The 12,250-nt window shown below is 43.9% G+C and overlaps 1 protein-coding gene across 3 annotated transcripts in view; it reads right to left on the bottom strand.

The window, feature by feature from the left end:
* The window catches only part of LOC118381245 (ras-GEF domain-containing family member 1B-A-like), a 108,812-nt gene that overhangs the window by 24,748 nt on the left and 71,814 nt on the right, over nucleotides 1-12,250 (bottom strand). For all 3 annotated transcript variants that reach the window (XM_052479723.1, XM_052479721.1, XM_052479722.1), the window contains exons 6-9: nucleotides 12,118-12,192; nucleotides 4,052-4,147; nucleotides 3,424-3,526; nucleotides 333-412 (exon numbers count right to left, since the gene is read on the bottom strand). In XM_052479723.1, coding sequence (XP_052335683.1) covers nucleotides 333-412; nucleotides 3,424-3,526; nucleotides 4,052-4,147; nucleotides 12,118-12,192 — 354 coding nt within the window. The remainder of the gene's footprint in view (nucleotides 1-332; nucleotides 413-3,423; nucleotides 3,527-4,051; nucleotides 4,148-12,117; nucleotides 12,193-12,250) is intronic.

The raw sequence follows: 12,250 nt of genomic DNA, 5'->3' as shown, positions 1-12,250 counted from the left end.
CCCCCAGGACCTGCCTCTTCCTCCTCCATCACCATGGAGCTACTTCCAATAGCTCAGAGGCAGTCCACTGGGCTTACAGGATAACATGGGAAGGTTAACTAAGTCCTAGCTGCCTTTTCATTTCTGTTGCTAGATTGTGTGATGAATGAGATCAAGTGCATGACACTAAATGCAGCAAGTGACAATGAAAGAGTGTGTGTGTGTGTGTGTGTGTGTGTGTGTGTGTGTGTGTGTGTGTGTGTGTGTGTGTGTGCGTGCGTGCGTGCGTGCGTGCGTGCGTGCGTGCGTGCGTGCGTGCGTGCGTGCGTGCATATGTGCATATGTGCATTTACCTCTAAGATGTCAAACTTGTCCGTCTTGACTTTGCTCCAGGTCTTCTTCAGTCGAGACACAGGACTCATGTTCATCCCAGCTGCATAGAGCAAGATGGCCGACAAATTAGACAAACACTCTGCTTCCCATATGGTAATCACTCTGCTTCCCATATGGTAATCACTCTGCTTCCCATTTGGTAATCACTCTGCTTCCCATATGGTAATCACTCTGCTTCCCATATGGTAATCACTCTGCTTCCCATATGGTAATCACTCTGCTTCCCATATGGTAATCACTCTGCTTGCCATGTGGTAACCACTCTGCTTGCCATGTGGTAACCACTCTGCGTCCCATATGGTAATCACTCTGCTTCCCATATGGTAATCACTCTGCTTCCCATATGGTAATCACTCTGCTTCCCCTATGGTAATCACTCTGCTTCCCATATGGTAACCACTCTGCTTCCCCTTCAACACTCTGCTTCCCATATGGTAATCACTCTGCTTCCCATTTGGTAATCACTCTGCTTCCCATATGGTAACCACTCTGCTTCCCATATGGTAATCACTCTGCTTCCCATTTGGTAATCACTCTGCTTCCCATTTGGTAATCACTCTGCTTCCCATTTGGTAATCACTCTGCTTCCCCTTCAACACTCTGCTTCCCATATGGTAATCACTCTGCTTCCCATTTGGTAATCACTCTGCTTCCCATATGGTAACCACTCTGCTTCCCATTTGGTAATCACTCTGCTTCCCATATGGTAACCACTCTGCTTCCCATATGGTAATCATGGGACTGTGTGTGTCATGAAAGACATATATAGATCAACGATCTTAAAGGCAAAAACAGATCCTATATCAACACTCTGAGATTCTTTGTAAATAAGGGCCCATGTTAGACTATGATTTCTAGAGGGAACAACAAGGTCTTCTAAATGCTGTGAGAGAATGTTGGCAAGTCAGTCTCTGTAAACATGTCCAGTCTAATACACACACCGTACACTACACACTACAATACACTACACACCACACACTACACTACACGCTACAATACACTACACACGCTACACTACACACACCACTACACACACACACACACACACTAACCGCAGCAGCCAGGCAGAAAGAGACTAAGCCCATTTTCCCAGGGACTTGTTTGGTCTTTTCTTGTTAACCCTCCGCGGCTCCATCTCTAGGTCCCTGGAGACTCCTGGGAAAGAGGGGCTAAGGCTGGGACAGCTGGCTCTGACTCCCCTACAGTCCCCTCCCTCCCTCCATCCCTAACCTTTCCGCCTTCCCTTGGCGTGCCCGCCAACACCTCCCTCTCTCCCTCCCTGGTGAGTGCTGAACATTGGTCTAATATGGGTGTTTGTGTACCCCACCCCCTCCACCCCAGCCTTTAGGTCTGACCAACTGCCCCTCCACCACCCCACCACCCCACTCCCTCCACCCCAGCCTTTAGGCCTGACCAACTGCCCCTCCACCCCAGCCTTTAGGCCTGACCAACTGCCCCTCCACCACCCCACCCCAGCCTTTAGGTCTGACCAACTGCCCCTCCACCACCCCCCCCTCCACCCCAGCCTTTAGGCCTGCCCCTCCACCACCCCACCCCCTCCACCCCCCTTTAGTCCTGACCAACCACCCCTCCCCCCACCCCCACCAGGCCTGACCAACTGCCCCTCCACCACCCCACCCCAGCCTTTAGGCCTGACCAACTGCCCCTCCACCACCCCACCCCCCCTCCACCCCAGCCTTTAGTCCTGACCAACTGCCCCTCCACCCCTCCACCCCACCCCCTCCACCCCAGCCTTTAGTCCTGACCAACTGCCCCTCCACCCCCTCCACCCCACTCCCTCCACCCCAGCCTTTAGGCCTGACCAACTACCCCTCCACCCCCCTCCACCCCACTCCCTCCACCCCAGCCTTTAGGGCCTGACCAACCCCCTCCACCCCCCTAGGCCTGACCACTGCCCCTCCCCACCCCACCCCTCCACCCCAGCCTTTAGGCCTGACCAACTGCCCCTCCACCACCCCACCCCCTCCACCCCAGCCTTTAGGCCTGACCAACTGCCCCTCCACCACCCCACCCCCTCCACCCCAGCCTTTAGGTCTGACCAACTACCCCTAAATACAGCTGGAGCTCACTGGGTTTTGCTAGCACAAGCTTCTCTCTGGACCCAGATGATCAGAGCCAAGTTCATTGCAGACAAGCGGAGTAGAGATTCATGTGATTGAAATAACATGAATAAACTGGCTTTTTGTTTTAAACAGTTTTAAATAAACTGGCTTTTTGTTTTAAACAGTTTTAAATAAACTGGCTTTTATTTATTTATTTTTAAATCAGAATATTTTCTACCTGCATTCTTTTTTATTTGTTGGCTATTTTTTATCTAGTTAGTCAATAGAAGTTACTTGCATTTGGTATCTAGGTCTCTGAATTCTGTGTTCTTTAGCTGCCAATGACTAAAGGTGTAGCCTATTATACAATGTGTCCATTTGGCAGAGGCAGAATCTCTTACAATAGATTCATTTTATATTTAGATAAAATTTAGATTAACAACACAACAATGATTTTGAGATATATTATTATAAATTAAATTAAACCGTTCCAAGCAAATGTGTGCAAATGAAAATCATAATCGGCATGCAGATTGGTAGAAATTGTAAGATAAATTGTAAATTGGCACTCCCGCATGGAAAAGGTTTCCTTACCCCTGGGCTATAGTCACTCTGCTCATGATTATCAATTAAAGTTGAACGTTCGTTCCCCTTCTCTACTCAGGTTAAGGACAATTTCTATGGTCAAATGGGTCACTTTTATAGGAAAACTTCAGTCCAAAATAAATAAATAAGCAAAATTTGAAATACTTTTAAGGTGATGTCGTTTCGGGTTAGGAATATTATATGGATTAGGAAGGTACAAATCTTGCTGAACAACAAATTGCATTTACTGATTGAATTTCCTGACTGTAGTCAAAAAAAGCCCTTTGTGTGTATAGCAAGTGAGCAAGAGGAGTGAATTGTGTCAAGGGTGGGGGAGGGTGAAAAAACAAAAACAACAACTAGAAACAACAACAACAGCAACAACAACAACAACAACACTTACAGATAATGGCCATGAGGGAGTTGAAGTTGCCGATGTTGAAACATTCCTGCGCCACGTCGATGAAGAACTCCATGACTCGCGCTCGCTGCTTCTTCTTTACGGGCTGTCACGTCAACAACAACAACAACAAGTCAACAACAACAACAAGTCAACAACAACAAGTCAACAACAACAACAAGTCAACAACAACAACAAGTCAACAACAAGTCAACAACAACAACAACAAGTCAACAACAAGTCAACAACAACAAGTCAACAACAAGTCAACAACAACAAGTCAACAACAACAACAAGTCAACAACAAGTCAACAACAACAACAAGTCAACAACAAGTCAACAACAACAAGTCAACAACAACAACAAGTCAACAACAAGTCAACAACAACAACAAGTCAACAACAACAACAACAAGTCAACAACAACAACAAGTCAACAACAACAACAAGTCAACAACAAGTCAACAACAAATCAACAACAACAAGTCAACAACAACAACAAGTCAACAACAAAAAGCGCAAAATAAACCCTCAGGTTAAAAAGTAAAAAGATACGTGATGATAACCAAGGTAAACACTAGCTACATTTGCTTAGCTGCTATAGGCTAAATGCTAGTTCACTAGCTACACACCATGCAGATCTCTGTGGCCACCATGAAGCTGAGTCTGTTGAACCATTCGACATACGCCTCCAGGTTGCTAGTCTTCTTGTGATCGCTGAAACAGCTCTGTGGAGATAAACACAGCCATTTCATTAGCATTAAGATTGCATAGATAGCTTAACATTTAGTTAGCATTAGCAACAATAGCATTTCATTAGCAATACTTACCTTATTTTTTTTTATTTTAGGTATTTTTGCCAACAACAAAATGAGTAAAACAGTTCAACATTCTGTCATTTTATTTCAAGCGTGAACCTAGATCCTCAGATGGGTGTATAGGCTTTATAGTTGTTTTCGTAATTAGACTATTAATGCAGACTTGGCACTATGCTCTGAGTCACACCATCAGGGTGTCAGCTAGCTAGCTATTCACATTGTTGAGCAGAGCTGTGATGACTTGTCAAAAGACCAGAGGATTTCTCTCTGATTCTGATACCAAACATTCCTTTAGCCTTACGAAGCGCCCTCCACAGTGGTCCCCCCACACCCTCACACATTAACACACACACATACCCCATCCCCAACCCTTTGGAAGTGGATGTAGAGGTATAGCCCAAGGCACAAAAGAAGGAGCACTAACCCCCCCCTTTGTTGCCTAGCAAAACTCTTGGGGTTCTGTAGCTGAGTGGTTGCTAGGCAATACGGCCCAAGCATTCTATGCCCTCCAGACAGACAGAAGAGGAAGAGGGACAACACATATTTGGTCTACCTATAGAGGAAGAGGGACAGCACATATTTGGTCTACCTATAGAGGAAGAGGGACAGCACATATTTGGCCTACCTAATAGAGGAAGAGGGACTGCACATATTTGGTCTACCTATAGAGGAAGAGGGACAGCACATATTTGGTCTACCTATAGAGGAAGAGGGACTGCACATATTTGGTCTACCTATAGAGGAAGAGGGACAGCACATATTTGGTCTACCTATAGAGGAAGAGGGACAGCACATATTTGGTCTACCTATAGAGGAAGAGGGACAGCACATACTTGGTCTACCTATAGAGGAAGAGGGACAGCACATACTTGGTCTACCTATAGAGGAAGAGGGACAGCACATATTTGGTCTACCTATAGAGGAAGAGGGACAGCACATATTTGGTCTACCTATAGAGGAAGAGGGACAGCACATATTTGGTCTACCTATAGAGGAAGAGGGACAGCACATATTTGGTCTACCTCATAGCGATCGCTAGCTAGCTTTCCTAGAAAACGGAAATGACTGACCATTTTCTACCTCTGGTTCGTTGGACATCGCTATGGGGAAAAGAATGCGGTTTTGGGACATATGCTGAAAATCATTTCTGAGGTTAAAACAAGCTTAGTACAGATCTTATACTCTTTGTTCGATGAGATAATATAAGTTTAGTTAAAGTGTAACTGACAGCATTTTAGCCACGTTAAATCTGTTTGAAATATGTTCAAATACATCCCCAGGAAGAACACAACACTTTTAAAAAAAAAACATTTTTTTTCGAGAAGCGATCAATTTTCTTGTTTTAATAAATTCATAAAACGTTTGGGAATTAAGTATATTTAAGGCATTTGTACAAATTCTACATCAATAAAGAGTCATTTTGGATGTCAGGGAAAATGTATGGAGTAAAAAGTACATTATTGCCTTTGGAAATGTAGTGGAGTAAAAGTTGTCCAAAATATAGTAAAGTAAAGTACAGATACACCAAAAAATGTATTATGTAGTACTTATGTAGTACTTTAAAGTATTTTCACTTAAGTACTATACACCACTGCTGCCCCCCCCCCCTCCCCCCTCGATCATGGGGGGCCATGATCAATGCCAAATACATTTGATTGACAACTAAGAGATATGCCAACTGTGGAATAACAGTCGTTCAAGTTCAGCATAGCTAGCTAGCAAAGCAATTCCCTTTTCTCGTTAGCTTACCAAATGACACCTGCATCTCTAGCTGTAGCCACCGAAAAACGACATGAGAGGAAAATGTCGGTCACTCACACACTCATCCAAAGACATGACATCCTCCCAGCAGCTAGCCAGCTAGTTAATGTTAGTCTCTGTGTTTTTGGCTTGCAATGTAAATAGATACGCTAGCCCAGGGTTGTCAAACTCATATTGAAAAAACAATGAATTCGCAGGCCAGACATTGGCAATTTGTTTTTACAACAAAACGTGCAACTGCGACCGAAACTGTGCCAATATATCCTCCCAACACCAGCTTCGAGGGCATTATCACTTCTATACAACAGGGTTACCAACATAATCAAATAATTTTCATCCAACTTTATTTGTATGAATTAATTTATACTATTTAATCCTTCCACGAGATATAGTTGATGACAATTCTAGGGTTGCTACCCAGGGCGGCTGGTCGTTCGTTCTATTGGTTTGGTTGACAGAGGCGCGACCAAGTCCTTCAGTCTTTTTGTTCTGTATCTATGGACGTGATCCAGTCGTTCATTCTAAATGTTCTATTGCCATACTGGCTGGCAGCGTTCTTATCCCTTGCTTGCTAGCGAGCCAACTAACTCTAATTTACAGTCAGGTCAAACAGCGTAGCCAGAATAACAGACATGTAGCTTCATTTGCATTAGTTTAAGCTGTTTTCTAGTGACATCTATTTGAATTCATTCATAACAATGAGCTAATAATGAGCATTGTCACCTGGCATAGAAACTGTAATTTCTCGTCAGGAGACTGTTGTTAAGAGGAGCTAGCCAACAACACAGCTAACACGATCACTTCAAACTGAAGCTGGACACTGTTGTTAAGAGGAGCTAGCCAACAACACAGCTAACACAATCACTTCAAACTGAAGCTGGACACTGTTGTTAAGAGGAGCTAGCCAACAACACAGCTAACACAATCACTTCAAACTGAAGCTGGACACTGTTGTTAAGAGGAGCTAGCCAACAACACAGCTAACACAATCACTTCAAACTGAAGCTGGACACTGTTGTTAAGAGGAGCTAGCCAACAACACAGCTAACACAATCACTTCAAACTGAAGCTGGACACTGTTGTTAAGAGGAGCTAGCCAACAACACAGCTAACACAATCACTTCAAACTGAAGCTGGAAAGACTGTTGTTAAGAGGAGCTAGCCAACAACACAGCTAACACAATCACTTCAAACTGAAGCTGGACACTGTTGTTAAGAGGAGCTAGCCAACAACACAGCTAACACAATCACTTCAAACTGAAGCTGGACACTGTTGTTAAGAGGAGCTAGCCAACAACACAGCTAACACAATCACTTCAAACTGAAGCTGGACACTGAAGCACAGCCAACTGAAGCTGGACACAGCTAACACAATCACTTCTTCAAACTGAAGCTGGACACTGTTGTTAAGAGGAGCTAGCCAACAACACAGCTAACACAATCACTTCAAACTGAAGCTGGACACTGTTGTTAAGAGGAGCTAGCCAACAACACAGCTAACACAATCACTTCAAACTGAAGCTGGACACTGTTGTTAAGAGGAGCTAGCCAACAACACAGCTAACACAATCACTTCAAACTGAAGCTGGACACTGTTGTTAAGAGGAGCTAGCCAACAACACAGCTAACACAATCACTTCAAACTGAAGCTGGACACTGTTGTTAAGAGGAGCTAGCCAACAACACAGCTAACACAATCACTTCAAACTGAAGCTGGACACTGTTGTTAAGAGGAGCTAGCCAACAACACAGCTAACACAATCACTTCAAACTGAAGCTGGACACTGTTGTTAAGAGGAGCTAGCCAACAACACAGCTAACACAATCACTTCAAACTGAAGCTGGACACTGTTGTTAAGAGGAGCTAGCCAACAACACAGCTAACACAATCACTTCAAACTGAAGCTGGACACTGTTGTTAAGAGGAGCTAGCCAACAACACAGCTAACACAATCACTTCAAACTGAAGCTGGACACTGTTGTTAAGAGGAGCTAGCCAACAACACAGCTAACACAATCACTTCAAACTGAAGCTGGACACTGTTGTTAAGAGGAGCTAGCCAACAACACAGCTAACACAATCACTTCAAACTGAAGCTGGACACTGTTGTTAAGAGGAGCTAGCCAACAACACAGCTAACACAATCACTTCAAACTGAAGCTGGACACTGTTGTTAAGAGGAGCTAGCCAACAACACAGCTAACACAATCACTTCAAACTGAAGCTGGACACTGTTGTTAAGAGGAGCTAGCCAACAACACAGCTAACACAATCACTTCAAACTGAAGCTGGACACTGTTGTTAAGAGGAGCTAGCCAACAACACAGCTAACACAATCACTTCAAACTGAAGCTGGACACTGTTGTTAAGAGGAGCTAGCCAACAACACAGCTAACACAATCACTTCAAACTGAAGCTGGACACTGTTGTTAAGAGGAGCTAGCCAACAACACAGCTAACACAATCACTTCAAACTGAAGCTGGACACTGTTGTTAAGAGGAGCTAGCCAACAACACAGCTAACACAATCACTTCAAACTGAAGCTGGACACTGTTGTTAAGAGGAGCTAGCCAACAACACAGCTAACACAATCACTTCAAACTGAAGCGGGGGAAACTGTTGTTGAAGCTGGCTAACACTGTCAAACTGTTAAGAGGAGCTAGCCAACAACACAGCTAACACAATCACTTCAAACTGAAGCTGGACACTGTTGTTAAGAGGAGCTAGCCAACAACACAGCTAACACAATCACTTCAAACTGAAGCTGGACACTGTTGTTAAGAGGAGCTAGCCAACAACACAGCTAACACAATCACTTCAAACTGAAGCTGGACACTGTTGTTAAGAGGAGCTAGCCAACAACACAGCTAACACAATCACTTCAAACTGAAGCTGGACACTGTTGTTAAGAGGAGCTAGCCAACAACACAGCTAACACAATCACTTCAAACTGAAGCTGGACACTGTTGTTAAGAGGAGCTAGCCAACAACACAGCTAACACAATCACTTCAAACTGAAGCTGGACACTGTTGTTAAGAGGAGCTAGCCAACAACACAGCTAACACAATCACTTCAAACTGAAGCTGGACACTGTTGTTAAGAGGAGCTAGCCAACAACACAGCTAACACAATCACTTCAAACTGAAGCTGGACACTGTTGTTAAGAGGAGCTAGCCAACAACACAGCTAACACAATCACTTCAAACTGAAGCTGGACACTGTTGTTAAGAGGAGCTAGCCAACAACACAGCTAACACAATCACTTCAAACTGAAGCTGGACACTGTTGTTAAGAGGAGCTAGCCAACAACACAGCTAACACAATCACTTCAAACTGAAGCTGGACACTGTTGTTAAGAGGAGCTAGCCAACAACACAGCTAACACAATCACTTCAAACTGAAGCTGGACACTGTTGTTAAGAGGAGCTAGCCAACAACACAGCTAACACAATCACTTCAAACTGAAGCTGGAAAGACTGTTGTTAAGAGGAGCTAGCCAACAACACAGCTAACACAATCACTTCAAACTGAAGCTGGACACTGTTGTTAAGAGGAGCTAGCCAACAACACAGCTAACACAATCACTTCAAACTGAAGCTGGACACTGTTGTTAAGAGGAGCTAGCCAACAACACAGCTAACACAATCACTTCAAACTGAAGCTGGACACTGTTGTTAAGAGGAGCTAGCCAACAACACAGCTAACACAATCACTTCAAACTGAAGCTGGACACAGCTAGCCAACAACACAGCTAACACAATCACTTCAAACTGAAGCTGGAAAGACTGTTGTTAAGAGGAGCTAGCCAACAACACAGCTAACACAATCACTTCAAACTGAAGCTGGACACTGTTGTTAAGAGGAGCTAGCCAACAACACAGCTAACACAATCACTTCAAACTGAAGCTGGACACTGTTGTTAAGAGGAGCTAGCCAACAACACAGCTAACACAATCACTTCAAACTGAAGCTGGACACTGTTGTTAAGAGGAGCTAGCCAACAACACAGCTAACACAATCACTTCAAACTGAAGCTGGACACTGTTGTTAAGAGGAGCTAGCCAACAACACAGCTAACACAATCACTTCAAACTGAAGCTGGACACTGTTGTTAAGAGGAGCTAGCCAACAACACAGCTAACACAATCACTTCAAACTGAAGCTGGACACTGTTGTTAAGAGGAGCTAGCCAACAACACAGCTAACACAATCACTTCAAACTGAAGCTGGACACTGTTGTTAAGAGGAGCTAGCCAACAACACAGCTAACACAATCACTTCAAACTGAAGCTGGACACTGTTGTTAAGAGGAGCTAGCCAACAACACAGCTAACACAATCACTTCAAACTGAAGCTGGACACTGTTGTTAAGAGGGCTTGCCAACAACACAGCTAACACGATCACTTCAAACTGAAGCTGGACACTGTTGTTAAGAGGAGCTAGCCAACAACACAGCTAACACGATCACTTCAAACTGAAGCTGGACACTGTTGTTAAGAGGAGCTAGCCAACAACACAGCTAACACGATCACTTCAAACTGAAGCTGGACACTGTTGTTAAGAGGAGCTAGCCAACAACACAGCTAACACAATCACTTCAAACTGAAGCTGGACACTGTTGTTAAGAGGAGCTAGCCAACAACACAGCTAACACAATCACTTCAAACTGAAGCTGGAACGACTGTTGTTAAGAGGAGCTAGCCAACAACACAGCTAACACAATCACTTCAAACTGAAGCTGGAAAGACTGTTGTTAAGAGGAGCTAGCCAACAACACAGCTAACACGATCACTTCAAACTGAAGCTGGAAAGACTGTTGTTAAGAGGAGCTAGCCAACAACACAGCTAACACAATCACTTCAAACTGAAGCTGGAAAGACTGTTGTTAAGAGGAGCTAGCCAACAACACAGCTAACACAATCACTTCAAACTGAAGCTGGAAAGACTGTTGTTAAGAGGAGCTAGCCAACAACACAGCTAACACAATCACTTCAAACTGAAGCTGGAAAGACTGTTGTTAAGAGGAGCTAGCCAACAACACAGCTAACACAATCACTTCAAACTGAAGCTGGAAAGACTGTTGTTAAGAGGAGCTAGCCAACAACACAGCTAACACAATCACTTCAAACTGAAGCTGGACACTGTTGTTAAGAGGAGCTAGCCAACAACACAGCTAACACAATCACTTCAAACTGAAGCTGGACACTGTTGTTAAGAGGAGCTAGCCAACAACACAGCTAACACAATCACTTCAAACTGAAGCTGGACACTGTTGTTAAGAGGAGCTAGCCAACAACACAGCTAACACAATCACTTCAAACTGAAGCTGGACACTGTTGTTAAGAGGAGCTAGCCAACAACACAGCTAACACAATCACTTCAAACTGAAGCTGGACACTGTTGTTAAGAGGAGCTAGCCAACAACACAGCTAACACAATCACTTCAAACTGAAGCTGGACACTGTTGTTAAGAGGAGCTAGCCAACAACACAGCTAACACAATCACTTCAAACTGAAGCTGGACACTGTTGTTAAGAGGAGCTAGCCAACAACACAGCTAACACAATCACTTCAAACTGAAGCTGCATTTTGTTTCATTTTACTTTGTTTTTTTCCATTGACGTGTCTCTATATATGTCCATAAAAATGATGCTGATTCATGATTGGCTGAGAAAAGCTGCCTGTCTGTCTCGTCCCGACACCTACACGTTCATTACTATGGGACAGCAGATCGAATTACAATATTGAAACAATGTTGCAAACGTCAGAGAGACAGACTGCAAGGTTTATACAAATCTCCTCTGTTGAAAACCAATTGTTCGTCTAAAAGAAATGTGAGATAATGTCTAGATGCTTTTTATAGTGGAGATCAAGTTTATAAATTGCCTGGTTGGGTTGATGAGACCGTGGATTGCGCTGTCAGATGGAACAGAGTAAATAGGCATTTCAACGCTTTAGCCGGTGGTAGAATAGAATAGACACCAGGTGGAATGCGGTTTTAACCAATCACCTTCTAGGATTAGACCCACCCGTTGTATAATATATAACAACACACGGTGATAGCGCCAACTGTAGCCTGTTACATAACATACCAGTGACCTATTGAGGACAATACCTTATCATTATCAAGAGGGTCTTTCTTCTCAAACGCCTGGATAAATTCCTCTGGTCCGATGTAACTCAGTCTCTCCTGAAAAGGAAAAAGGAAGTCAATAAACTCCATCTGTCTGCGTTTCGAGAGACAGACA

Source organism: Oncorhynchus keta, chromosome 25, assembly GCF_023373465.1.
Source record: "Oncorhynchus keta strain PuntledgeMale-10-30-2019 chromosome 25, Oket_V2, whole genome shotgun sequence".
In the NCBI taxonomy this organism is placed as follows: domain Eukaryota; kingdom Metazoa; phylum Chordata; class Actinopteri; order Salmoniformes; family Salmonidae; genus Oncorhynchus; species Oncorhynchus keta.
The sequence above is the reverse complement of the archived record's forward strand: the minus strand, read 5'-3'. Positions and strand labels throughout refer to the sequence as shown.